The following is a 27,365-nucleotide window of genomic DNA, read 5'->3' as shown; positions in this document are numbered from 1 at the left end:
AGTGACAATGTACCTCATGTATCATGTAATTAATGAGAACTTGAGGACATAGCTAAATACAAGAAATATACCTATTTTGTTGTAAAGTAAATACTATTTTGTAAATTGTGTGCAAGGAGTTTACCCAAGCCTGTCTCCCACTCTGAAATTTCATTTCCCTTATTGTCTGAAGCTAAATCTCTTGGCTCACCATGTTGGAATTTCAGATATAGCCAAGTGCTACCAGATGTAGCGTTCTTCTTTTCCCCTGATATCCTCACATGCACTCTAGATGGAAAGGAATAATTTACTCTGCTGATACTTGATTTGCAGCATTAAAGCCGCTGCTCATGCTGTGGTCAAGGTTTTAATAGTTAATGAAAAGCTATTTATATCAGGGCGGGGGGGGGGGGTGGTTATGGGGTTTAAAGTGTGCTTGCACTGCCAAACCCCTGCCCATTAAGAGACTTGAATGAAAAATTAATTATACTCGGGGCTCCAATGGATGTAGGTCTGTATTTGTGCTGCATAATGTTTAGATTTACATATTGAAGGGCTTTGAATAAAAGGAGTTATAGAATCTTCATCCCAATAGATAAACTATATTAGAAACACAGGCTTGAAGTGACCCTGTGCTTTGAAGTGTAAAGGAAGTCTTTACACCTTTTCGTATTTCACCCTCCCCCCACTACTTTCAAATCTCTTACTATCTTTCCTTTCGGTTAGTCCTGACGAAGGGTCTCGGCCCGAAACGTCGACAGTGCTTCTCCTTATTGATGCTGCCTGGCCTGCTGTGTTCCACCAGCATTTTGTGTGTGTTCTTTACACCTTTAGTTTTAAAGATAGAGGGGGCAGTGTTCATTAGAGTAAAAGTACTTCTGGTTTACAAATCGGATTTATTTTTGGAGTGGAAGATTCCCTGCCTCGACAGTTTGATTAAAAATTTCATTTCAACGTCTTCTTTCCCTGACACACAAATTTGTTGTCTTCATTTAGCTGTGGGCTGACTTTCATAATGTATAGAGTAATGCTGAAATTTAAATGCTGCACGTCTGGTGGTTCCTGACGTAAAGTGAGTATGAAATCCTGTGGTGCTGTAAAGGAAAAAGGTCATGAGGATTGTTTATTTTTGGTCGTCTGGTGGGGGATGGGGGTGTCAGGAGGTAATTAACTACCGAAGAGCTCGTTGTGTTTGATTATCCATTTCTGGTGATTTTACTAAATCAGCAATAGATACAGACCAGAAACTCCTGAGGTTTATTATCTTTGCATTATATTTTTGATAGACTAGGCTGATTAACTATTACGACTTGTTTTTTTTAAAGCTATATGTCCTTATACAGTATGCCCATTTTGTTTTCTTTCACAGTTGGGTGAGAGAATTTTTGAATGAAGAGAACCAAGGTCTTGACATACTGGTGGAGTACCTCTCCTTCGCACAGTGTGCAGTTACGTAAGTAGTCCTTTTGATCATCAGCCAGTGAAAAGTTTGTTTAACGTAGTATGAAGCTAAGCAGGACAAAAGTATCAAAGAGGGTACCAAAAGTATTTTCAGATATATAAAGAGTAAAAGAGAGGCGAGGGTGGTTATTGGACCAGTGGAAAACTGTCGCTTGAGAAGTGGTAATGAGGTCAAGGGAATGGTGGGCAAGCTGAATAAGTATTTTGCATCAGCCTTCACTGTGGAGGACACTGGCAGTATGCCGGAAGTTCAAGAGTGTCAGGGTGCAGAAGGGAGTGCAGTTGCCATTAGGGTGAACGTACTTTGGAAGCTGCAGGATCTCCCTGTAGGTAAGTCACCTGGACCAGATGGGCTGTACTCCTTGGTTCTGAAAGGGTGAGCTGAAGAGATTGTGGAGGCATTAGTAATGATTTTTCAAGAATCAGTTGATCCTGGCATGGTTCTGGAGGACTGGATTGCAAATGTCACTCCACTCTTCAAGAAGGGAGGAAGGCAGAAGACAGGAATTCTAGGCCAGCTAGTCTGACTACAGTGTTCGGGAAGATGTTGGAGTCCCATATTAAGGATTAGGTTTCAGGGTACTTGAGGGCACATGATAAAATAGATTATCAGCATGATTTCCTTAAAGCAAAATCTTGCCTGACAAGTCTGATTGAGTTCTTTGAGGAAGTATCAGGCAGGATGGACAGAGGAAAGTCAGTGGATGTTGTTTACTTGGATTTTCAGAAGGCCTTTGACAAGTTGCCACACAATCTCTGCTACAGATAGCTGTGGAGGCCAGATAATTGGGTATATTTAAAGAGGAGATTGATAGGTTCTTGATTGGTAAGGGCATCTAAGACTACGTTACAACAGGCAGCTGTGGAAATTAGGCCTTTAGGTACATTTAAGGTGGAGGTTTATAGGTTCTTGATTAGTCAGGGTATGAAAGGTTACAAGGAGAAGGCAGGAAATGGGGTTGCGAGGGAACTGGATCATCCATGATAAAATGGCAGAGCAAGCTCGATGGCCGAATAGCCTAATTCTGCTTCTGTCTTCCAGACGTACATACACATTAGAACCTAGAACTGGAAAAAAGTCTCAGTAAATAGAGCGATGATAGGATTGAACTTGTGGGTAGATGATGAATTTCCAAAACTCCTTTGCTAGTTTTCCAGGAATTAATGAGCACAAATAATTACTTTAATGAAAATGCTTTTTCCATTATAGAATACTCATATTATAAGAGAGAGGGCACCATTCCTTACAAATGCTTGTGTCAAGAACAGTAAATCTATGTATTGCTGAATATTTTGATAGGAAGTGCTTAGAAGCTTAAAACATAGAAATCTACAGCACATTACAGGCCCTTCGGCCCACAATGTTGTACTAACCATGTAACCTACTCTAGAAACTGTCTAGAATTTCCTGACTGCATAGCCCTCTATTTTACTAAGCTCCATGTACCTAAGAGTCTTAAAAGACCCTAATGAATTGGCCTCTACCACCTTCACCAGCAGTACATTCCACGCACCCACTATTCTCTGTGTGGAAAAACTTAACTCTGACATCCCCCTTTGTACCTGCTTCCAAGCACCTTAAAACTATGCCCCCTCATGTTAGCCATTTCAGCCCCGGGAGAAAACCTCTGGCTATCCGCACGATCAATGCCTCTCATGATCTCACCTCTCATCTTCCATTTAGTTATCTGCTGAACTGAAAATGTTGCTTGCTAACCATGTATTTTCTGATTTGGTAGCAGTAAAGTATTCTTTAAAATACTTTTAACTCGTAAGTGTCATCTTCTGCTGTGATTTATGAGATCTGGAGTTTTTTTCTCTCTCCCCAACATAAATATGTAATTTTATACATCTGCATAAACTATGTTTAATAATATGTATCCTGGATCAAAGTACAGCTTAACCTTTTCCTTGAACATCAACATTTAGTAAATGCAAGATGTTTGACAGGTGATGTATTGGTTGATTGTGCTCTGCATTTTGATGGCAGACATATTTAACCTTATTGAGTAAGAAGTATGTTGTAATTTGCCGAAATCTTGTTCAGCTTTGACTATGAAAGTGTCGAAAATAATGTGGAGAGTGCAATGGACAAAGGCAAGCCTTGGAGCCGTTCCATTGAGGATCTGCATCGGGGGAGTAACCTGCCTTCACCTGTCGGCAGTGGTTTGGCCCGGGCATCCAGGCATTCAACTTTACGGTAAGCTGATTACGGAACACTTTGATATCCACAGCAAAGGGGGCAAGGCGATGATGGCAATGTGGTTTCTTGTCGGCTCTTAAGTACAGGCTTCTTGCACAGTATGTCAATTAAAAGTCTGCAAATTATTTTACATTCTATGAACTCAGAGTCTAACCTGGTTGTCAGTCTATTTGAAATTACTGCAACTATTTGTACACTCGTGATAATTTAACATTCTCACTAGTTATGTATAAGGGCCTAAAATAAATTCAGATCGTCAGTGCACTTTTCATATTACAATTTTGTTCATTATGATAATCATTCTTTTTTGTAAGTTGATACATTGTCGGTCAGATGTTAGGTCTTAGTGCATTATACTTTGTTGAAAATATCCAAGGTGGATTAATAAAGTGGAATTGTCAGATGACTCTAAATGGCTGTATTTGCCCAGTTTATTCTACAAAAGCAGCTGCTCTTAGTTCTGCCCATGAGTTGGGAATTCTGCAAAATAGTTGGCATTGTATTTTTGTGATCAAAATATGCCTGTCTAGTTGAGTGGGATAGTCAACCTTAGCACTTTCTTAATCTGGTCTTTCCCTTTAGACTTTATTAAACCTTTTGTTTCTGCCTCACACTCTGAGGAAAGACATTGCTCTGGGAGCATTCATTTCCTAGCACAGATCCTCCCCAGCTTATCAGTTCCCTAATTTGAGTACACCCTGGATGTTTCAACAAGTATTTGGAAGACTAATGGGATGGATTTGCTGGAGGCTGTGGGGCTCTGCCAGTAAGGAATTCACTTGCATTTTCAAATGTGAACTATTCAGGGGTTATGACCAGTTCTCAGGAATGGAAAGCTGGCATAACTGAAGAAATACCTGTACATTAAAACTCCTGATGAAGGGTCTGGGCCTCAAACATTGACTCGTTTACTCTTTTTCCATAGAGAGTTCCTCCAGCATTTTGTGTGTGTTGCTATTGAGACTCCTGTTTGGCTCCATGCTGAATCCAGTGTATACCGTAAATCATGCCATGGCTTGATGTACATGGATGATAAAAGCATAAAAATTAATATACAAATATTTTTTCATTATAATGATTTCCAAATTCGAAATGACCCCTACTCCTACAGTGCATCGCAGCTTTTCTGCTGTTAAATCTTACTAACTTCTGGAAACATTAGCCAGTATCTTCTTGTTTTCATACATGTCCAGAAACCTCTGTAGTCATGTTTTTGTTTGGATATTTATTAAAGGGACAAGGGCACTGTGACACTAAAGAGACACATGCACTAGGTTAGGGGTCATTGCTAAATAATAATTAAGACGAATTCTGAGTTCGCTGGATGACTAAGCTGACTGCAATACCTTACTCAGTAAGTAGTTCCAGATCAAGCTGAGAATAGGAATGACCTTTCATAGCATCTTACAAAATCTTAGAATGTCACAAAATGCTTTGCATGTAATGAAGTACTTCTGAACAATCAATATTATAATGTTAAGATTGTAGGATTCAGTGCAACCAGCTATTTCAAAAAAATTCCATGACCAGATAGTCATTGCTTTAGTGATCCAATTTGAAAGATAAAACTTTAGTCAGTGTGTTAACTATGTGCTCGTTGCATCAGCGTCACTTTGAGTAATTCCCTTAATTTATTTTAAAGACGTGGTTTAAAATCCACATCCTGATCCTAAAAATATAAGCTCAGACAGTTTAGGAAGGCAAGGATGCCAGATTCTTTCTTTAAGGATCATAGGTCAAGCAGAGGCTATTCACAAGCGATGATTGTTTAAACAACCACCAAATTCTGTGGGGATAAGGGGCTGATCCAGGGCACACTCCTGCTTCATCCAAAATCACAGAAATGCTGTCCAGACGTGCCTTACAGCCGATGTTGACTCATGACTGAGCTCCTTCATGAGTTAGTGAATCAAACCTATACATCACCTTGGAGGAAATTCAGTGGTGAAGTTAATGATTTTAATGATTGAGTTTCTGTTGCGTTTCAGTTGAAATTGAATTACGGTACTGTGTAAAATTCTGAGGCACAAATCGGTAGCTAGGGTGCCTAAGATTTTTGTACAATACTGCATTTGTCAACGTGAAACGAGAGCGAGTTTGTAATCTGGCGGGGGGTGAAGGAAGTTGGAAATGGCAATGGTGGAATGCCACCAGAGAGGTCAGAGGCAGGTGGCATAGACAGTGGGCTGGGAAAAAACTGGAACAGAAAATTGGGCTGAAAATGGCAGATGGAATTTAATGCAGACAAGTGTGAAGTGTTGCACTTTGGTAGGGTTAACTAACCACAATAGGTCTTAGACAGTGAAAGGTGGAAGAGCACTGAGGAGTGTGGTAGAATGCAGGTCCATAATTCAGTTAAAGTGGCATCACAGACTGATAACATTGTAATGGAACTTTTGGCACGTTGGCTTCATAAATCGAAGTATTGAGTACAGGAGATGGGGTGTTATTCTGAAGCTATACGAAACATTGGTGAGGCCTAATTTGGAGTATGATGTGCAGTTTTGGTCACCTACTTGCAGGAAAGATGTAAATAACTTTGAAAGTACAGAGAAAATTTACAAGGATGTTGCCAAGTCTGGAGAACCTGAGTTATAAGGAAAGATTGAATAGGTTAGGACTTTATTGCTTGGAGTGCAGAGGATTGAGGGGAGATTTGATAGAGGTATACAAAATTATGAGGGCTGTAGATACGGGAAAATGCAAGGTGTGAAGAGGCGGATGGGTGGGTGCGGGCAAAACCAGCCTTGAGACATCAGGTCAGATCATTCGATTCCAAACAATTGGCTTATTGATCATTACACAAACGGTCTCTCTGGTGCTTCCTGCTCCCTTCCATTCTCCCCCTTTTCCCATCCATGATTCCCCTCCCTCTGTGCCTTCCTACTCTCAGTCCACAGTGGAGACCCATATCAGAATCAGGTTTATCATCACTCACAGATGTCATGAATTTTGTTTTGTGGCAGCCAGTACAGTGTAAGACATAAAATCACTACAGTACTGTGCAAAAGTCTTAGGCTCCCAAGCTATGTACAGTATGTGTACCCAAGACTTTTGCACAGTATTGTATACAGTGCTTTGAAGCGTACTGCTACATGATATGATGTCTAGGCCTCCAATTTTACTCTTGTCAATTTGTTTATTGAATTGCTCGGAGTGCAGGTTACATTTGGTGTGTGTAACACTATAACTGAGTAAGGGGAGCTAGATTTCTGAGTTTCAGAGCAGTCAATTTATCGGTGACTGTAATAATCCATTAAACTGTCCTGCATACTGAGCAAATCAAATTTGTGAAACATCTGGTAGCAAGTATCTGTGTCAAATCATGACTGAGATTGTGCCTCTTACCACAGACAACTTGTTAAAGCAGTGGCTGTCGAGATCATTCTAGTAGTGCACAACTACTGGAAAAGGCGAATGTTGGAAAATGACAGCAGTGATTTGAGGCAGATTGGGGTTTAAGAACAGGAGCGTGCCAGAATGTATTGACTCATTGTAGGATCACGCCAGTAAACCACAGGAGTGTTTTCAGGCTGCTTTGGCTGTCTTTCTGGATAAGTCATTGCATGTCTGTTTCCTGCATTGAACAGCCTGCCTCAAAAAGCTCTCCTAAAGTACACATAACACAGCACGCGACTGTGTTTCTCCTTCTCAGTGTATGAGAAATGTGTATTACAAATTACTTTTTTTTTAGCTTCTGGAGTCAGTGCTCTGTGTATTTATTTTATTTTTAGAGATACAACGTGGTATAGGCCCTCTAGCCCTTCGAGCAGCACCCCTACCCCAGCAATTTTCTGATTTAATCCTGGCACAATTCACAGCAACCAGTTAACCTACCAGTCTGTATGGCTTTGGAATATGGGAGGAAACTGGAGCACCTGGAGGAAACCAAGTGGTCACGAGGAGAATGTACAAACCGCTTCCAGGCAGCGGTGGAAAGTTGTGTTAAACGCTACTTAGACCATAAGACCTAGGGGCAGAATTAGGCCATTCAGCCCATTGAGTCTGCGCCACCATTCCATCATGGCTGATTTATTATCCCCCTCAGCCCTATTCTCCTGCCTTCAACCCTGTAGCCTTTGACATCCTCATTAATTAAGAACCTATCAATCTTTGCTTTAAATATACCCAGTGACTTGGCCTCCACAGCTGTCTGTCATAATGAATTCCACAGATTCACCATCCTCTGGTTAAAGAAATTCCTCTTCATCTCTGTTCTAAGAGGATGTTCTTCTATTCTGAGGCTGTGCCCTCTGGTCCTAGACTCCTGCACTATACGAAACAATCTCTCTGTTTCGGTCTTTCAAATTCAATAGGTTTCAATGAGATCCTTCTAAACACCAGGGAGTACAGGCCCAGAGCCATCAATGCTCCTCATCATTGACTCTTTCATCCAGAATCATTATTGTGAATCTCCTCCGGACTCTCTCCAATGCCAGCTCATCCTATCTTGGGTAAGAGGCCCCAAACTGTTCTCAACAACTCAAGTGCCCTTCCACCTATCATTGTATCATTTGCAAACTTGGCCACAAATCCATCAATTCTGTCATCTAAATCATTGACATATAATGTGAAAAGAATCAGACCCAACACTGACCCCTGTAGATAACCACTAGACACCACAGCCAACCAGAAGAGGCCCTATTTATTCCCAGTTTTTGCCTGTTGCTAATCAGCCAGTCTTCTCTCCATGCTAGTATCTTGCCTGTAGTACCCTGGGCTCTTGTTTAATGTCCTCATGTGGAGCACTTTGCTAAAGGGCTTTTGAAAATCCAAGTGTATAATGTCCACTGATTCTCCTTTGTCAATCTTGCACGTTACTTCCTCAAAGAATTGCAACAGATTTGCCAAGCAAGAATTCCCCTGCTGATGGAAACCATGCTGACTTCAGTCTATTTTATTACGTGCCCTGAAACAAAAAAAAGGGTAAAGATATGATTGTCATGGGAGATTTCAATATGCAGGTAGTTTGGGAAAATCAGGTTGGTGCTGGATCCCAAGAGAAGGGATTTGTCAAATGTCAACAGAATGGGTTTTTTAGATTGATATTCTGTAATGAACCAGATTTGATTAAGGAGCTTAAGGTAAAGGAACTCTCTGGAGGCAGTGAACCTGCTGTTTGAGAGGGAAAGCTAAAATCAGGTGTATCAATATTAGAGTAGAGTAAAAGAAATTACAGAGGCGTGAGAGAGAAAGCTGGCCAAAGTTGATTGGAAAGGGACACCAGTGGAACAGCAATGGCTGATGTTTCTGGAGGAAGGTGCAGGATAGATACATCCCAAAGAAGTAGTAGTATTCTGAAGGGAAGATGAAGCAACAGTGGTTGGCAAGAGAAGCCAAAAGCAGCATCAAAGCAAAGAAGAGGCATATAATATTGCAGAAAATAGTGGGAAGTTAGAGGATTCGGAAGCTTCAAAACTAGTAGAAGGAAACAAAAAGAGCAATGGGGAGAGAAAAGATGAAATAGGAAGCTAAGCTAGCCAATAATATAAAAGATGATACCAAAAGTTTTTTTTTCAGAAATATAAAGAATAAAAGAGAAAAGAGAGTGAATATCTGAGGAAATGCTGGACAAACTTAAGTACTTTCTGTCAGTCTTCACTGTAGAAGACACCAGCACTAGTTCAGAAATTCAAGAGTGTTAGGGACAGAAGTGGGTACTGTTGCTATTACTAAGGAGAAGTTGTTTGGGAAGCTGAAAGTTCTGAATGTAGATAAGTCACCTGGACCACATAGACTACATCTCAGGGTTCTGAAAGTGGAAGTTGTAGAGATTGTGAAGGCATAAGTAGTGACCTTTCAAGAATCACAGGATTCTGGAATAGCTCCAGAGGACTGGAGAACTGAAAATATTACTGCACTGGTTAAGAAGTGAGATAGGCAATATATAGGAAATTATAGGCCAGTTGTCGACCCCCCGTTACTACCTCTCCAGCACCAATTTTCCAGTTGTCTGATATCCTTGCTTACATTTCTTTTATTCTTTATATATCTAAAAAAAATTTCTGGTATTGCAAAGAAGAGAACATCTGCAGATGCTGGAAATCAAAGTAATACACACAGAATTCTGGAGGAACAGAACAGGCCAGGCAGCATCTGTGGAAAAGAATAAACAGTTAGTGTTTTGGGCCAAGATCCTTCATCAGCACTGATGAAGAGTCTCAGCCCTAAGCATTGACTTTTTCCTCTTTTCCATAGATGCTACCTGGCCTGTTGAGTTCCTCCAGCATTGTGTGTGCAAAACCTTTTGGGATCATCTTTTATATTATTGGCTAGCTTACCTTCAGATTTCATCTTTTGTCTCCTTATTGCTTTTTTAGTTACCTTCTGTTGTTTTTTTTTTAAAAAGCTTCCCAATCCTCTAGCTTCCCATTCTTGTTTCTGCTTTGCCTTTGATTAATACCATTGTGAATGATACTTTTAATTCCCTAACCCCATATACTCTGTTGCAAAAAAAATACATCAGCCGTATCCACGCTCCTAGATCAGGTATTTCCAAACAGTTTTTATGCTGTTGACCCCTACCATTAACCAAGGGGTCCGTGGACTCTAGGTTGGGAACCTCTGGACTTCCTAAATTCCCTTGAAGACCCACTGCATCCTTCTTGTAACTTATGCTAGTACCAAACAGCATAACAGCAACTCACTTGGAAATGTTACAATTGATCTCTTCATCCAAATCAGTGAAATAATTTGGGAACAGTCTGGGATTCAGCTCTGACCCTTGTAGCACCTCATTGGTCACAGTCTTTCAAACTTCCTTAACCAACATTCAGTTCATGCCAGTACATTCCACCCTGTTACAATCTCTAATTTTGTTTAATAACTCCTTGAATGGCTTTCTACATGTCTGAGAAACACCACATCTGCCGGTCCCACTTTTGTCTGTTCCATTGGAGTCATAGAACGATTAAGCAAGCCCTGTGGTCATGGTCACATCCTGGTAGATCTTTTCTGCACTCTTTCCAGTTTTAACCTCATCTTTCCTATAATGGGGTAAACCAATTCTATGCACAGTACTCTTCATGTGGCATCACCAATGACTTATGCCACTCAACATAATGCCCAAAATCTTAAACTCCACACCCTGACTGATGAAGGCCAGTGTGATAAACACAACAGTCTGCAGATGCTGGAAATCCAAAGCAACATATGCAAAATGCTGGAGGAACTCAGCAGGTCAGGTACCATCTAGGGAAATTAATAAACAGTCGACCTTTCAGGCCGAGACCATTCTTGAGAGTCTTGAAAAATGGTCTTGGCCTGAAAGGTAGGCTGTTTATTCATTTCCAGAGATGCTGTCCGACCTGCTGAGTTCCTCCAGCACTTTGTGTGTTTTGTGATATGATAAATTTCTTTTTTAACAATCTTCTGAGATGTCGATTTCACACTGTACTCACTCATTAAACACTGTACTCCTAATCCCTCCGTTTTATTACATTACCCAGTGTCTTACTGTAAGCCCTACACTGGTTTGACTTTACAAAATGCATCAGCTCATGTTATCTGTATTGAAATCCCATTCCAACCTAGTTTAAATCTTCTCGTGAAGAAGTGACACATTTCCCTTCAAGGATATTAGTCCCTCTCTGGTTCAAGTGGCATCTATCCCTCTGAGCTCTCTCCTTCCCCCACCCTCTCCACCCGGAAGTGATCCTACTGGTTCTAGAACCTGAATCCTTGACCCCTACATCAGCTCCTCAGCTGCAAATTCATCAGGCCTATCCTTCCTTTTTCTGAACTTGCTAGTACGTAGGACTGGGAGTAATCTGCAAACATTACCCTTGAGGTCCTGTTTCTGCTTCCTAACTTGTTAACCTCTCTCCCTATTCTCATTCTCAGACCTTGCTCCTTGTTTTACCGATTTTGTTCATACTAATGTGTACAGCAATCGCTCACTGTTCACCCTCCCCTTTTTCTTCCTGATTTGATAAAAGGATTAAGAGTTTTCTTTTACTTTGATCTGATTTTTTTTTAACTTAGCTGTAGTTGGTCCACTTTTCCATTATTGGCATTTGTATCTTCAGAGGAATATTTATGTATTGATAACAGTAAACTAACTCTTTACATGTTGTTTATTATCATAACTCTTATTGTATTTTCCCAAGTCAGTGTAGATAACTCATTTCTCATAACTCTGTATTTTGCTTTCTTAGATTTAAGATCTGCAGCATAAAGTGAGCCTGGAAATTCCACCGTGAATTGAAGTTCATTTGATTTATTTCACTGTGCAGTCATTTGTCTAGAATGCTTTACCACTGCTTTTGCACCGATTAGAGTGTGGAGCAACCCCAAATCTACTTCCATAATTTAAAAAGGAATTGTTGTGTGAGCAATTACAGCCATGCGTGAAGTTTGAAATATTGCACACAAGTTGTCAGTGTAAAGAATGTGACCATTTTATTACCTCCAGATTAAACTTGGCTCTGTAGGTTCTAGTCCCATTCCACAGACCTGATTAAAATATCTCAGGCAGACTCTTTAGTCCCCAAACTTTATTGCAAATCTTCTTCCACGTATGCCAGCAGCTCGAATCACACTCTTATATACTCTTCCTATTTTACATATCAATTATTATCTTCAGTTCAATTCTGTCCCTGCATAGTGAATGTTTAACAATCTACCACTGCACAATTTTTCCATTTTACTTCCTTTGCAACTGCCTCTCCCTGGAGCAGTCTGGGTTGCCCACCAGAACTACCAAAGTTTGGAAATTTCAAGCCTGCTGGATTGAAACGTGAGGCTTTATCAGCAGATCAGGTGGGCAATGTTGTACATGAAGAACAGAGTAGTTCTCCCAAGTTTCCTGGTGGATATTTATCACTCAAGCAACATAAAGTAACAATTACCTGATTATTATCTCACTGTTATTAATAGAAACTTGCTGTGCATAAATTGGTAATCCTGTAGTTTGTTTCATGTAAACTGTAATTATGTTTCTGAAGTGCTTATTTGTAAACTCTAGTGCTTGTTATCATTAAGGTCTCGAATAGGATGATACTTTTGAAAGGACAAATCTTGTGTTGTAGTTCTAAGTATTTATTGAGTGGTATATTTGTTTTCATGCAAAGTTGATTTGAATGGTTATTAACCTCACTTGGTACACAGCTCATTTCTTAAAGGTAGTAGCGAAAGTCCACATTATTTTTTAATGTAGATTTTTTATCAAACAAATGGAAATTGAATGAAGTTTAGTCAAGATGCAGGTTTGGGAGAAGTGAGTGAAGTTGGGGAATGGGCCGGTTTTTCATCTTGAAGGGCTTAATCTGTTCTGCCTGATAGATAGTAATCATTGAAGGAGGAACAGTCCTGGTCAGGCCTTGTCTTTTTAAGTGTAGATTAAATCTATCCCTCAGGACTTTCTGAATAATTTCCCTACCAGTGACGTTGGGCTGTTAGATCCGTAATGACATAATTACCTGAAAACCTCTTCTCATTACTGTCATCAAGGAGAAGCTTGAAGGCACATACCCAGCGTCTTTCCCTCAGCCATCAGATTTCTGAATGCACGTTTATGAACAATAACTCACTACATTGTTTTTCTCCCTTTGCACTACTAATTTAATTAAATATATATTAGAGAGATTTTATATAAATATAAAAATTTTAAAAACCCGTAATTTACCCAGTCTTTAATATTATGTTAGGACCCCATCAATCTCCTCCCTTCCATCCCTTAGCAGCCTGGCACCCCTCCCAGCAGTGACTTATCCACCTTTTTACTTGCTGAGGAATTTTATCTGGGGACTTTTAAAAAAAAAGCCACTTTTTGTCTGATTCCTGAGTACATTTTTCAAGCTTTCTTGACTTAAGAATACAGTGCTTTTTAATTTAGAATTCTAATGCTTTTCTTACTTGGTTTTGAATTATGTGTATTGATGTTCTGTACTTTCTCTATCATCTACCTATAGGTTTAATACTTTGCCAAGCAGAAGGACACTGAAGAATTCTAGATTAGTGAGCAAAAAGGACGATGTACACGTCTGTATCATGTGCCTGCGTGCAATTATGAACTACCAGGTACACAGAATAAATGCTTTTCTGTTTCTATATTCCAGCCTTTTGTACTCTTCCCCGCTGTGAGGAAGGATTTGAATGAACCATTGTCACTGTTGGCTGTGAAGTAAAGCTTCTGCTTCAATGCGTTAAAATAATGACTTTGTTCCAGCTATCAATTCATTCTGAACCTTTCATAAAACCAAGTCTTGTTTCTGTTAGTAACGTGTACTAAGGCTCACTAAGGATCTCCAGACATGTTATACCAAATGACATGTTTAGAGATTTCAGTAACTGTAAATCGTTGTGTTTTTTGCAGATATAAGGGCAAAAAGAAGTGATAGGAAGTGATTCCTATTTATTATGTTCAGACGAAGCTGAACTCTGCCCAGCCTTCCCCAGTTTGGATCTTATTGATTATTTTGTCTTGCCCTTGAATTGCTTCAAGGAATTGGGCATATGCAGACTGATTTCTTCTCCTCTGTTCAATCATAATGCTCACCAAATTATGGTGACGTTTTTGTTCAGCCCTATAAAAGCTGTCCATTATTGGGTGCATCCAGCATTGGAATAGTGATCGCTGGCCTTGTCTTGCATTTGACCATGGAATACAGGAAGCTTTCCATCTTTCCAAAAGTGCTCCATGTTAGTAAATCAAAAATAGTCTGCAATAATCCTTTTGCAGGAAATAATTTGAGTCAGTAATCTTTTTAGATTAAATAATTTCATTATGTGGGAAAAAGCAGAAACTTTTTGACTCTAAGTCTTACGGAAAGTCCTAATGTGAATTTATTTAATAAGTTAATGTAACAAGTATGCAATGATGTGAGAACTTGTGGTTTGTTGTCAGATTACGTACCTACAGGTTTTGACTACCACTCATTTTTCTTGTATACTTCCCGTGCATTTGCAGCCCACTCTTTCAGCAAACAGTTGTTTGTCAGTTTGTAAGTTGTTAATTTCCTATTGCTATCTATTGGATCAAACCCTGAGCCTTACAACAGAGACCAACTTGGCTTACAGAATTCAGTTTTGGTATTGTAGTAGTGCCATTCTTTGACAGGATGCATAACCCCCTTGTAAAATCTCACCTTACCAAGACCACATATGTACATTGGAGTTGGGTATAAGAATATTTTTATGCATAAACACAAGAGGTTGTACAGATGCTGGAAGGCCAGAGAAGGACACTTAAAATGCTGAAGGAATTCAGCAGGTCGGGCAGCCATCTATGGACAGGAGATGTTAACTCTTTATTCCAGTCCATAGATGTTTACTGTTTTGCTGAGTTCCTCTGGAATTTTGTGTTAATATTGTCGTGCACTCTTGTCAAGCTCTAATAATTAGAGAAAATCATTTGTACCAGTTCAAATTAATTTTGTTCTTGACTGATAGAGAAGTAGTTTAGCTCTCTTTTCTTCATGTGCTGTAAGATGTGTTATCTTTTATTGCAGTATGGCTTTAATATGGTCATGTCACACCCACATGCTGTAAATGAAATTGCACTGAGTCTGAACAATAAGAATCCGAGGTAAGCTATCCTTTCCATTTGAAAAATGTGCTATGACCCTCTACTGATTTAAAATTACAGTACCTACTGCAAATACTGAAGAAATAAATTGTTTCAGATTTGTAGGATTTTCGAGTTATACTCTGAAAATTGTTATGGCAAGAGAATGAAAATAGATCCCAAATGGGGCATAGATGTTGTTTGATTTTTAATGCACAATTTTGGTCTTAATTATTGATAATCATAATTTGATGCTGCTTTTGTCTTAATCAACAGAACATCTTCAGGCTTAGCAACTAAGTTCCCGTCACTGCCTGTTAGGAGTTTGTAAGTTCTCCCAGTGACCATGTGGGTTTCCTCTGGGTGCTCCAGTTTTGTCCCACAGTCCAAAGTTGTACCAGTTGGTAGGTTAATTGGGCATTGTAAATTGCCCTGTGGCTAGGATTAAACTGGAGGATTGCTGGTTAGCGTGGGTTGAGGACTTGGAAGGGCCTACTCCACATTCTCTCAATAAGTAAATAAAAATGACTGTTCAAACACAGATTTCATCACATAGTCTGTACTCCTGGACTCTATGCTTCCACTTCTGAAGATGGGTGTTAGGTTTGGGACTGAAGCTGTGGAGAGCCTACTGGGAAGAATCTGAAGGGAGATAGTCTTTTCCTACCCCAGAGAAAAGCATGTCAACCTCACACTACTTAGTCTCTCTTCTGCAATGTCTTGTGCTGGTCTCCCTGGTCTTGTCTCCTCTCTTAGTCGGGATCCCTAGCAAGATGTCCTGGTTGAAGCAGTTACCCCTGATGGTTCCTGTAAGTTTCAATAAAGGGGCTGCAGTACAGAACTTGCACTTCTTGGACTGTGAGAGTATTTCCAGAATAAGAGATATTAGAGTGTTTCTGAAACAGATCAAAAATCCAAGAAAGACTTAAAATTGTTTCAAAAGTATATTAGCAGCAAATGAACAAGAAAGGGTGATAGACTTCAAACCCGGCCCCATTGTATACGACTGCCCTTGGACAATAGGAGTCCATTACAAGAACCTGGAAAATCTATTCCCATACTCGGGCACCATCTCTTACCATTGCTTTCAATGCACCAGCACAATCTGTAACCAACGAAGAAAAGGGTAATTGAAGATCGAGGCCTCAGATGTTTCTTATACCAGGCAGCGGTTACGATAAGCAAACTAATATCAGTGTGCTCTGCCAAACCAGCATCCCAAGCGCTCAGGCCGTAGTTGCACTTGCTGTTGAGCAGCTCAAGTTGTTAGCATGTCTGTCATCAGCTTCCTGGAAATGGAAGCTCTGCCACGTGAAAAATATTGCCAGGTGGAAAGGGGGAAAGAGCCAAAGGTGTGCTCAAAGCTGCCTTGAAACAATACAGGGAATCCCTGGCACATGGCCACTCAAAATGGGAAGGAAGATGTGAATGGCATTGCAAGCCTCTGTCCCATGTCAGAGGAGCCAGTGAAAGTGCTGGATGTGAGGCAGGAGTGAACATGTAGGATTGTTCACCTGTCCCAGGAGATCCAACCTGGGGTCCATGGACCCCTTGCTTAATGTTATTGGTCCATGACATAAAAAAGGTTGGGAACCCCTGACCAATCTACTCTGTCAAGCACTGCCTGCCCTATCTGTGGTACAATCTCAGAACTCAGAGCTGAAGTGGAATGCTGTATTTCTCAGAAGGGCTGAAATGTTCATTCAGTTGTTTGTGTTGGGAGATGGTGTTAGGCAAAGCACCATCCAACAAAATAACATTCAGCCATCTCCTGAGCACCAGAAGGAAGCAAGTGTCTGAGAAGCTGTTAATAGTGTGCATTTGAAATTTTTGGGGAAGATGTCTTATGTTCACTGTGAGGTAAACTGTAGTCATGACATCACTTTGCTAGGGTGATTCTTTAACACTCGATGGAGTAATTGAAAAAAGCCATTAAAGCATCTTGCTTTTAGGAATGTGGTATATCTACCTCTAGTGTCTTTTTAAAAAATATTTTTGTTAAATATAGGGGAAATGTAATCCCAAAATGAAACACCATTGTTACCTACGGATGAAAGTTTCCTGTGTGTATGTCCAGTACAAAAGAACTCGTGTAACCAGTATTTTGTGTACCCTTTGGGCTGTTAATGTTCTTGTTTACTGTCTTTGCAGAACAAAGGCACTGGTCTTGGAGCTGTTGGCAGCGGTTTGTCTTGTCAGAGGAGGACATGAAATAATCTTATTAGCATTCGATAATTTCAAGGAGGTATGATTCCTTTCTTGCCAAAGCCACGTGTCATAGAGTAATAGAGCACAGAAACAGGCTCTTTGGCCTACCCGGCCTAGGCTGATCATGGCATCCTCCCTACAATTTACCATTTACATGTTGTTTTCCTGTTACCTTTCAAGCTTCTCCCCTTCATGTCTTCAAATGCCTCTTCTGCCAGCTCATTCCAGGTACTCATTATCATTGTGTAAGGGCATTACTTCTCAGGACACTCTTTAAATTTCCCCCCTCTTATCTTGTATCTCTGCTCTCTGGTTTTGAGCTCCCCCAAGCCAGGGGAAAAGATTTGTGACCATCCATCTTATCCATACCCCCTCATGAGTTTATACACTTCTGTGTGGTCACCCCCTCATTCTCCTGCAGTCCAGGGAATAAAAATCCAGTGCAGACAACTATAATTCAGGCCCTCTAGTCCAGAACCAGAATCAGGTTTAGTATCACTGGCATATGTCACGAAAATTGATGACTTACCGGCAGCAGTACAATCCATAATAATAGGAAATAACATGAATTACTGTAAGTATGTACATATTGAATAGTTAAACTAAATAACTATTGCAAAAACAGAAACATAAAGTAGTGAGGTTGTTCAATATCCTTTTAAAAATCGGACGGCAGAGAGGAAGAGGCTATTCCTGGATCGTTGAGTGTGTGCTTTCAGGCTCCCGTACCTTTTTCCTGATGGTAGCAATGAGAACAAGGCATGGCTTGGGTGATGGGGGTCCTTAATGATGGATCACTCCTTGAAAGAGTCTTGGATACGATGGAAGCCGGTGCCCATGATGGAGCTGACTAAACTTATAACTCTCTGTAGGTTATTTTGATCCTGTGCAGTACCCATTTCCACCCCTGCTCCCCCAAACCACCCAGACCAGACAGTGATGAAGCCATTTAGAATGCTTTCCACCGGGGGCATCTGTGTAAATCTTTCCAGTTTGACGGTGTCTTTCCTCTAAAAAGAGGGACTGAAACGGTACCCAATATCCAAGTCCAGCCTAAGCAACTGCTTCTACAAACGCAACATAACGTCCTTATTCCTAAACTCAATATGGGAATGATTTGAATTTTTATTTACAAGATTCCTTCCTTACCATTACAGGAACTTTATTTGCACTTTTTCTTGGACAGCAAAGTGAGCTTGAAGTTTAGTCAACACAGCCTGTTTCTTTTTCACTTGTCTAGTGCATTAATAAAGATAAGAATGTGCCAGAAAATATAAAAGCCGTTAGTTATGGTGGGAAAGCACTTGTGAAAAGTTGACGTTATTTTCAAAAATGCTGCCATTTAACAGTAAACCCTTTGAAGTATAAATTGCTTTCTCTTTTAATCTACTAGGTACAATTTGCCCTCTGCTCTGTAAACTTGTAATAGTTTTCAACTCTTTATGCTTTGGGGATCACTTGTCCGTCAGGTGCTTAGAGACATTCAGTGTTAGTCTGCTGCAATGTATAATCTGCACCTGTAGCGCATTCTCAGGACATCCAGTCACGCTAACTGGACACTGAATCCTGCAGTGGAGCTTGATGTGCATTCAAAATGTCTTGGGTTTCTGCCCAGCCTGATCCCTTTGATGATAACTACCCCTGCTTTAGAACACAAAAATCTTCAACTTAGCTTTTCCATGTTTCCTCTTGGGAAAAAGGACATAAATGTAGCAGAACTTTCTCTACTTTGGCCAGAGGATATTGTGATTGGATCAGTTGAAGTCGTATAGTAAGAAATGTGCAATGGAAACTTGGAAGCTCCAGCTGTTTTGCTTTTTGTTGACCGCTCAGATTGTCTGAAACCAAAGACTTTTTTTAAAAACTTGGATGGTACTAAGATGCTGGGGTGGAGACAAGTCCCTTTCAACAGAGGTTTAAGGTGCTCCTTCCCTCTGCTAGCCTGCAGGTCACCCTTGGCCAAAGTGTAATACCTGCTCAGCCCCCGATCAGGGTCACAAGAAGCCATGGGAGCAGGTGGTGGACGGTCCAATGAGCAGATGGTGCGTATCACAAGTCCTGGTTACGCAACCAGAGTATTGATAATGACTGGGGTTAATCTTCTTGTAAAGTCACTGCCCAGAAGAAGGCAATGGCATACCACTTCTGAAGAAAAATTTGCCAAGAACAATCGTGGTCAAGGAAAGCCCTTGATCGCCTATGTCAAACGACACAACACACAAGGAATCAGTGTCAGTCATTAAAGAGAGAAAAGGGACCTCAGTTTGTTTATTACCTCAGAATCAGGTTAAATATCAGACATATGTCGTGAAATTTATTATCTTTGCGGCAGCAGTACAATGCCATACATAATAATAAGAAAATTCTGAATTATGTTAAGTATGTGTATATATCAAATAGTTAAATTAAACAAGTGATGTAAAAATAACTAATTATAAAGAAGTGGTGAGGTAGTGTTCATGGGTTCAATCTCCTTTGAAAAATTGACAGTAGAGGGGAAGAAGTTGTTCCTGAATTGTTGAGTGTGTGTCTTCAGGCTTCTGTACCTTCTGCTGGTATAAAAACCTGTAAAAAGGAGTTTCAGTTGTTGGAGTATAGTGGGTACAATTGATTTTTTTTCCATCGAAGTTTTATCCATCAGAATTTTACATTCCATGTTATGATATTTTTAGTAGCAGAGAAGTGCCAGAAGATCGGAGTTGGGGTAGGAGTAGAAATGGGTTGCCCGAGCCCCTCAAACCTACGTTGCTGTTAAATATGGTGGCTGATGTGCCCCAGCTCTCAACTTCGTTTCTCTGCCCGTTTCACGTCGCCTTCACTTCCCTGATCATTCAAAAATGCTGGCACTTCTGTTGTACGTGCCTCCGCGGAGCGACCCTATCCAACACTAGGCTAGGGAGTCCCAGAGGTTCACTGCCCCCCGTGAGAATTGCAACGAATTTATGACCTCGAAATTTTGGCCCCTTTTTGGAGTAAAGGAGGATGACAGGTTTCTTGATTAAGAGGGGAACCAGATGATAAGAGGCACCGGACAGCAAGAGACTTTTACCCAGAGCGAAAATGGCCAATATGAGGAGACGTCATTTGTAAGGTGTTTGGAGGAAAGTAATAGGAAGTGTCAGAGGTAAGTTGCTTTTTACGGAGTGGTGGGTGCTTGGAACGTGTTGCCAGGGTTGGTGGTAGAGGCAGATACATCAGGGACAATTAAGTAGCTAAGGCCCATAGATGATAGAAAAATAGAGGGCTATGTGGGAGGGAAGAGTTAGATTGAATTAGGGTAGGTTAAAGGTTTGCACAGCATCATGGGCTGAAGGGCCTGTACTGTGCTGTAATGGTCTGTGTTTTATGAACATCACTGACTATCATTAAGATAACAAGAAGTGTAGAGGAACAGAGGAACCCTAGGTTATAATTCATGCATTCTTAGAGTTAGCAATAATTAATAATAAAGTGGTTGAGAAAGCGTATTTGATACTGGCACTTTGATGTTGGCTGAGGGGTAAGAACACAAGGCATGTAATGCTAGAATGGTGTTCAATATTAGTACAGCAGTTAGTGTACAGCATACTTTATTAGGAGTTTGAAGAGATTTGGCATGTCAACAAATACACTCAAAAACTTCTATAGTTGTACCATTGAGAGCATTCTGACAGGTTGCATCACTGTCTGGTATGGAGGGGCTAATGCACAGGACCAAAAGAAGCTGCAGAAGGTTGTAAATCTAGTCAGCACCATCTTGGGTACTAGCCTACAAAGTACCCAGGACATCTTCAGGGAGCAGTGTCTCTGAAAGGCAGCGTCTATTATTAAGGACTTCCAACACCCAGGGCATGCCCTTTTCTCACTGTTACCATCAGGTAGGAGATACAGAAGCCTGAAGTCACACACTCAGTGATTCAGGAACAGCTTCTTACCCTTTTCCATCCGATTCCTGAATGGACGTTGAAGCTTTGGACAATACCTCATTTTGTTTTAAATACACAGTATCTCAGTTTTTGCACGTTTTTTAAAATCTATTCAATATCTGTAATTGATTTACTTGTTTATTATTTTTTAAATGCTATTATTATTTTTCTCTCTGCTAGATTATGTATTGCATTAAACTGCTACTGCTAAGTTAACAAATTTCACATCACATGCCAGTGATAATAAACTTGATTCTGATTCTCCCTGCATCCAGGAGGATATGATACACTGAAAGAGGATGTAGTCTTCTTCACATGTGGTAGTGTGGTGATACTGGGGCATGGTATTGTAGTGGTTAGCACAACGCTTTACAGCATAGGAGACCTGGGTTCAATCCCCGCCACCTCCTATAAAGAGTTGGTAAGTTCTCTCCGTGACCGTGTGGGTTTCCTCCCACTGTCCAAAGAAGTACATTTGGTAGGTTAGTTTGTCATTGTAAATTGTCCCGTGAAAATAGGATTAAATTGGGGCATTGCTGTGCAGCACAGCTCCAAGGGCAGGAAGGGCCTTCTCCATGCTCTGTTTCAGTCAGTCATAAGTAAATAATCTGGAACTGTTGGCTGACAGCAATAGTGACCTGGTCTTGATCCTGAACTGGATCACTGTAGGATCTGTGCTGTTTCCTGTGAGACACAAGTAAGTACAGAATGGGAAGGATGTATTTCCTGTGCAGTGTTAGAAGTCAGGCTGCAACATTTAAGTATTTGGTGAAAAAATTAGAAGGTTAGAACAAAGGCCTGGACTTAGTTTTGGTAAAGACAGTGAAGGCAGAAACCCTCACTTTTTAAAAAAATGAAGTGTTGGATTGGTGTAACTGGCAAGGCTCAAGAGTGGAGAAATGTGATTAATCTACAAGTTCAAAGTAAACTTATTATCAAAGTACAGATCTGTCACCATATACAACCCTTAGTTTCATGTTTTTGGGGACATTCGTAGAAAATACAAAGAAAACAGAATCACTGAAAATCTGCACACAAGATGGTCAGCCAATGTGCAAAAGGCACCAAACTGTACAAAAAGAATAATAATAAATAAATAAGCAATAAGTATCGAGAGCATGAGATGATGGGTCCTTGAAAGTGTGTCCATAGGTTGTGGGAACAGTTCAGTGAAGTTATCCCATCTGGTTTAAGAGCCTGCTGGTTGAGGAGCAATAACTGTCCCTGAACCTGGTTAAGCAAGGGCTTGAATAGTTGTGAATGTCTGTGACTCTTGAGAATAGTCCGCAACAAAACTGGAGCTTGTGACCTTCAGTGGATCAGTTTTGAAGGAGTGTTCAGTTGCCTGGATGCAGTTAAATCAGAGCAATTCTTTCCAGAATTGTAGTCTGTTTTCCAACAGTAATAAAAACACGGTTTAAAAATAGAATGTGTAGTGGAACAAATGACAAAGAAGCCTAAGAATAATCGAATAGAGAATAATTAAAACTAATGTAGGGAACAGGAAGAAAAATGCTAAAACGTTAGTTGCCAAAACACCTAAATTGTCTTGAAGTTTCCTTGTGTAGGATAACAGTTCTATGTCCCTTGAAGTTGAATGTCATCAAAAAAACCACTGATCAGCTTTAGTTAAGCATTAAGTTTCCTACTGAGACACTTCTGGATTTTGCTTCTGTGTTCTTGGTGAGAAAAAGGCAAAGAGACTACTGTGTTGTAGCAGGGTGTCAGGAGACTCGAGAACCTTGCTCTCTCTGCCAGGTGTTCCAGTTCCTGTCAACAGGATACAAATTGGATTTTGATACAAATGATATCTAACTGGAGAAGCACAACCATGAGAAAACCTGCAGATGCTAGAAGCCCAAAGCCACACACACACTCAGCAGGCCAGGCAGCGTCAGTGGAAAAGAGCAAACAGTCGGCGTTTTGGGCTGAAATCCTTGGCCCAAAACATCGACTGATTATTCATATACTGCCTGGCCTGCTGAGTTCCTCCAGTATTTTGTGTGTGTTGCTCAAACAGGAGATGCCTTGTTTGAGGAAAACTGGACAGGGTAAAGAGTAAATAGGCTTTGGGAAAGCACACTTGACGTTCATGGCCTTTTGTGCTATGGTGTCTTACTCTGAGATATGAAGTATAACAGAGTTGGAAATCAGCATCATCCTTGAAGCTGAGTGAACAGGTTTAAGTGATAAGCACACTTGAACCACCAGTCTTTATGTTGTTAATTGTGCCCCATCTGCTTCTGCCATCCAGCTGTTTTGCCAGTTAGAATTTTGCTGCAGTAGACTGTGTGCGATCACGCAATAGGTGACGTTAGATTGTCAGCTTATGTGAGAAGACTTTCAGCACAGACCGGGCCAAATGGCCTGCTTCTGTTCTGTTTGCATACACACATTCTACAGAAGTTGCTGAATAGTAAATGGGATCAAAATGCCTGGCCAGTTTTCCTCTTGGCCCAAAGGTGTTAAAAACAATCATATGACTTTGACACTCTAGAAAAGATCTTCCATATCTCCCAGTGGATTGAAACAATAAGCTGGGTACATACATCAATAATTTGGGAGCAGTATGGTGTAACTAATTGACTGCGGGCATTGTGTATTACTGTAAATGTATTTGGGGTCATGCTGTAGATTAAAGGATAATAGTTATATCAAAGTTATTCATTTGATAATAGGACATTATGTTGTTCACATGCAAATTGGTGTTCTGTGTTTTAAATTAATACAATTTTTTTGAATTGCATTCTCAATTTAAAAATATATGATTAACAGATATTAAAAGAAACTTAGTGATGGCTCAGTTGACAAAAGTAGTTGAGCTATGTAGATAAAAGATTCACATACAAACAAGCTGGAGGAACTCCGCAGGTCGGGCTGCATCTGTGGAAGTGAGTAGTCAATGTTTCGGGCCGAGACCCTTCATCAGGACTGAAGCCCGAAATGTTGACTGCTCATTTCCACGGATGCTGCCCGACCTGCTGAGTTCCTCCAGCGTGTTGTACGTGTTGCTTTGACCCCAGCATCTGAAGTGTACTTTGTGTTTAGATGAAAGATTACAGGTTCAAGCATTATAGGAACTGAGTTAATGATCTCCTGATGCCAGTGCTCTCAGAAACATCTGGGTTGAAAGGAAGATGAACCAGGTATCTTGCTCCCATTGATTGTCCAGTGAGTTATGTTGAAAGTGTGTAAGGATTTAGGTTTGGTAGGGTTCATTCCCACCTTTGTGTAGCCTGCTGAGTCTTAAACAAATACTGAGGCTGCCTCAAGAAGAAGTCTGAGAGGAGGAGAAGATATCAGTGGTTATAGAACTACTGATCGAAGCTTACTGCTGCATTTATCTCCATTGTAATAAATACATATCTTTTAGACAACTACAAAACAATTTCCAGTACAATATAAATTTTGACATGCTTTCAATCTGTTCTATTCAATGTTTGGAGCAATGAGACCATTGCAGAAAAGATTTTTTTTTACAATATATTAAAATATTATTGACATCTCCTGGTGTAACTGACTGCAATATATTGATGCAGCTGTAAACAAGGCAAGGCAGTGGCTATGTTTCATTGGGAGTTTGAGGAGATTTTGTTTGTCAACTAAAACACTCAAACTTCTACAAATTCACTATCTGGTATGGCGGGGGTGTGGGAGGAACAACTGCACAAGATCAAATAGGCTGCAAAAACTTGTAAAATTAGTCAGCTCCATCATGGGTACCAGCCTCCATAGTATCCAAGACATCTTCAAGGAGCAATGCCTTAGGAAGGCGGCATCCATCATTAAGGACCCCCACTACCCAGGACATGTCCTCTTCACACTGTTACCATCAGGGAGGAGGTACAGAAACCTGACGGCACACACTTGGCGATTCAGGGACAACTGCTACGCCTCTGCCATCCAATTTCTAAATGGACATTGAAGCTCACCACCTCACTACTTTCTTTTTATTCCTGTTGTTTTGTACAACTTATTTTAACCTAACTATTTAATAGACATATTTATATTTAATGTAACTCAGTTTTTCCTCTATAGTTATTTGTCATGTATTTCATTGTATTCCTCTGTAAGGCTGACAAATTCCATGACGTGGCCGGTGATACTAATTCTGATTCTGAATTACCCTCTTAATCTGTTGGGAATGATGTATGTAACATCATTGTCTTTCAAATTCAGATATTTTTGTTGTATTTATGCTTTGGAACAATTTTTAATAATGTCTCTGGAGACCTTTATTCCTTTTTGTCTTTGGGGCTGGATAATTTGTGTTCATATGTTTGCCCAAGTCCAGGAACTTGCCTTTCTTTTGTTAAACTAATATTCTCACTCTAACTCTGACAATGAAGGCTCTAGCAACAGCCTTGGAGACGATATGGATCTTGGAAAGTTTGAATTCAGCCCCATTATGTTACCTTGGCAACACAAAGCTGGGAGCGTTTCATTCTCTTTCGCAGCTCTTCCATCTCCTTCCTGAGCAAATCACACATTTTGTAATTTACTCTTAGAGGCTAGGATGTGTATTTTCTGTTGCCAGAACCAGAAACGTAAATGCTGAGTGTATATATGATGTTACTTTTTGGGCTTAAAACAAACTGATAAATTGCACAGTTCTAGTGGCCATTAACCTGGATCATGTACTGTCTTACTGGATTTATTAATCTGAGAGACACAGCTCAATTTTGAACTGATTTACTGATATTCAGTGAAACTCAAAGCCCCACAGCCCAAAGTGCTGCATTCCCCCATTGTGCAGAGCGCCCTCTTGTGTTTATTAAGTTTTAAGGCTTCCAAGTTGGTAACTGCTTTTTCTTATAAATATCTTTCTTTCTTTAGGTCTGTGGTGAAAAGTATCGATTTGAAAAGTTAATGGAACATTTCCGAAATGAGGATAACAATATTGATTTCATGGTGAGTGTCTTGCTTAACCAATGAATTGAGCACCCTTTACTGTTTCTGTGACTGGGTCTCACCCGGCAGGTGTATTTTGTGTGAAATTGGATACTGAGGCACTAATTGGAGTTGGTCATTGTTTGCAAGGTTTCAGATATCAGACTTAATCTTCAAGTACCTCATCGCTTTCTTTTCAGATGAGCTGAGCATTTCTTTGGAATGACTTGGGTGTATGATTATGTCTATAGTTGCTGGTTAGTTAGATATTCTAAATGTAAAAATTTAACAGTGAGAATTGAAGATCAAACATTTCCTGCAGCATACTATAACATAAAGGTGGAATAAATTAATTCTTTCTTTGATGTAGCATGTGCCTGGATTGATGTCACATCGAAATGACAGAGATTCATTGTAAATGGTATTTCAAATCATTGAAAAATAAATCTTGAAACACAATAGCTTATTCTCTGAAAACAAGCCTCATATTAACATTTCTCCTGTTGTGTAGAGCGCCCTCTCATGTTTAGTAAGTTATGGGGCTTTCTTAATAAACCGATCTGAAAAATGTTGTCTCACACACTGGAGGAATTCAGCTGTAATTAATCTCTTACTTGTACCCTGCTTATTGAATCAGTAACCACTGTCACTTTCTTTCAAGGCTGAGATTTCCAAATCTTCCCTCATAATTCATTCCTGCTGCTGAAGAGGTCAGACAGGACTGTCCTCCTGAGCTCAGTTATCTTCTGTGTCTTTGGCTAGAACTAGATATGATAGTCAAGATGAACACTAAACCACGGGTCTCTAGTCATAATGCTTGGCTATTTAAACATCAGTTCCTGAGTACAGTCACGTACACGTATCATATATATCGTATCTGGTCATCTGGTATATAAAATGCTGTACCATTTGCTCTCTTCCCCCCCCCCCCCACCTTTCTCTTTTGGTAACTTCAGTTTCAAGAAAATACTTCTCTTGAATTCAAATTATATTTAACCTTTTAAGTTTTATAATATATTTTTTAAAAAGTCAACTTGAGTTTTGCAATTGTGCCTGTTCCATTGATTATGTACTATGTTGAGCTGTACAGTTTAATTTTCCAAGTAAAGTTTGACAAAATGTGAACAATCTTAAGAATACAGGTAGCGTTTGGAAATGGAAACAGACAAATGCGTTTTTGTGCAAGTGGACATTCCACCAAGGCCCTTTCATA

At 40.1% G+C, this 27,365-nt stretch overlaps 1 protein-coding gene across 8 annotated transcripts in view; it reads left to right on the top strand.

The window, feature by feature from the left end:
* Nucleotides 1–27,365, top strand: part of fmnl2a (formin-like 2a) — a 227,651-nt gene that overhangs the window by 162,147 nt on the left and 38,139 nt on the right. For all 8 annotated transcript variants that reach the window (XR_009511576.1, XM_059966539.1, XM_059966541.1 and 5 more), the window contains exons 5-10: nt 1,349–1,432; nt 3,488–3,640; nt 13,555–13,663; nt 15,094–15,170; nt 17,301–17,394; nt 26,099–26,173. Coding sequence is in view for 7 of the 8 variants with exons in the window: in XM_059966539.1 (XP_059822522.1) it covers nt 1,349–1,432; nt 3,488–3,640; nt 13,555–13,663; nt 15,094–15,170; nt 17,301–17,394; nt 26,099–26,173 (592 nt within the window). In the remaining variant the exon portion in view is untranslated. The remainder of the gene's footprint in view (nt 1–1,348; nt 1,433–3,487; nt 3,641–13,554; nt 13,664–15,093; nt 15,171–17,300; nt 17,395–26,098; nt 26,174–27,365) is intronic.

Source organism: Hypanus sabinus, chromosome 4 (assembly GCF_030144855.1).
Source record: "Hypanus sabinus isolate sHypSab1 chromosome 4, sHypSab1.hap1, whole genome shotgun sequence".
NCBI classification, from domain to species: domain Eukaryota; kingdom Metazoa; phylum Chordata; class Chondrichthyes; order Myliobatiformes; family Dasyatidae; genus Hypanus; species Hypanus sabinus.
Note: the sequence above shows the minus strand (reverse complement) of the source record. Positions and strands in the feature narration are given on the sequence as shown.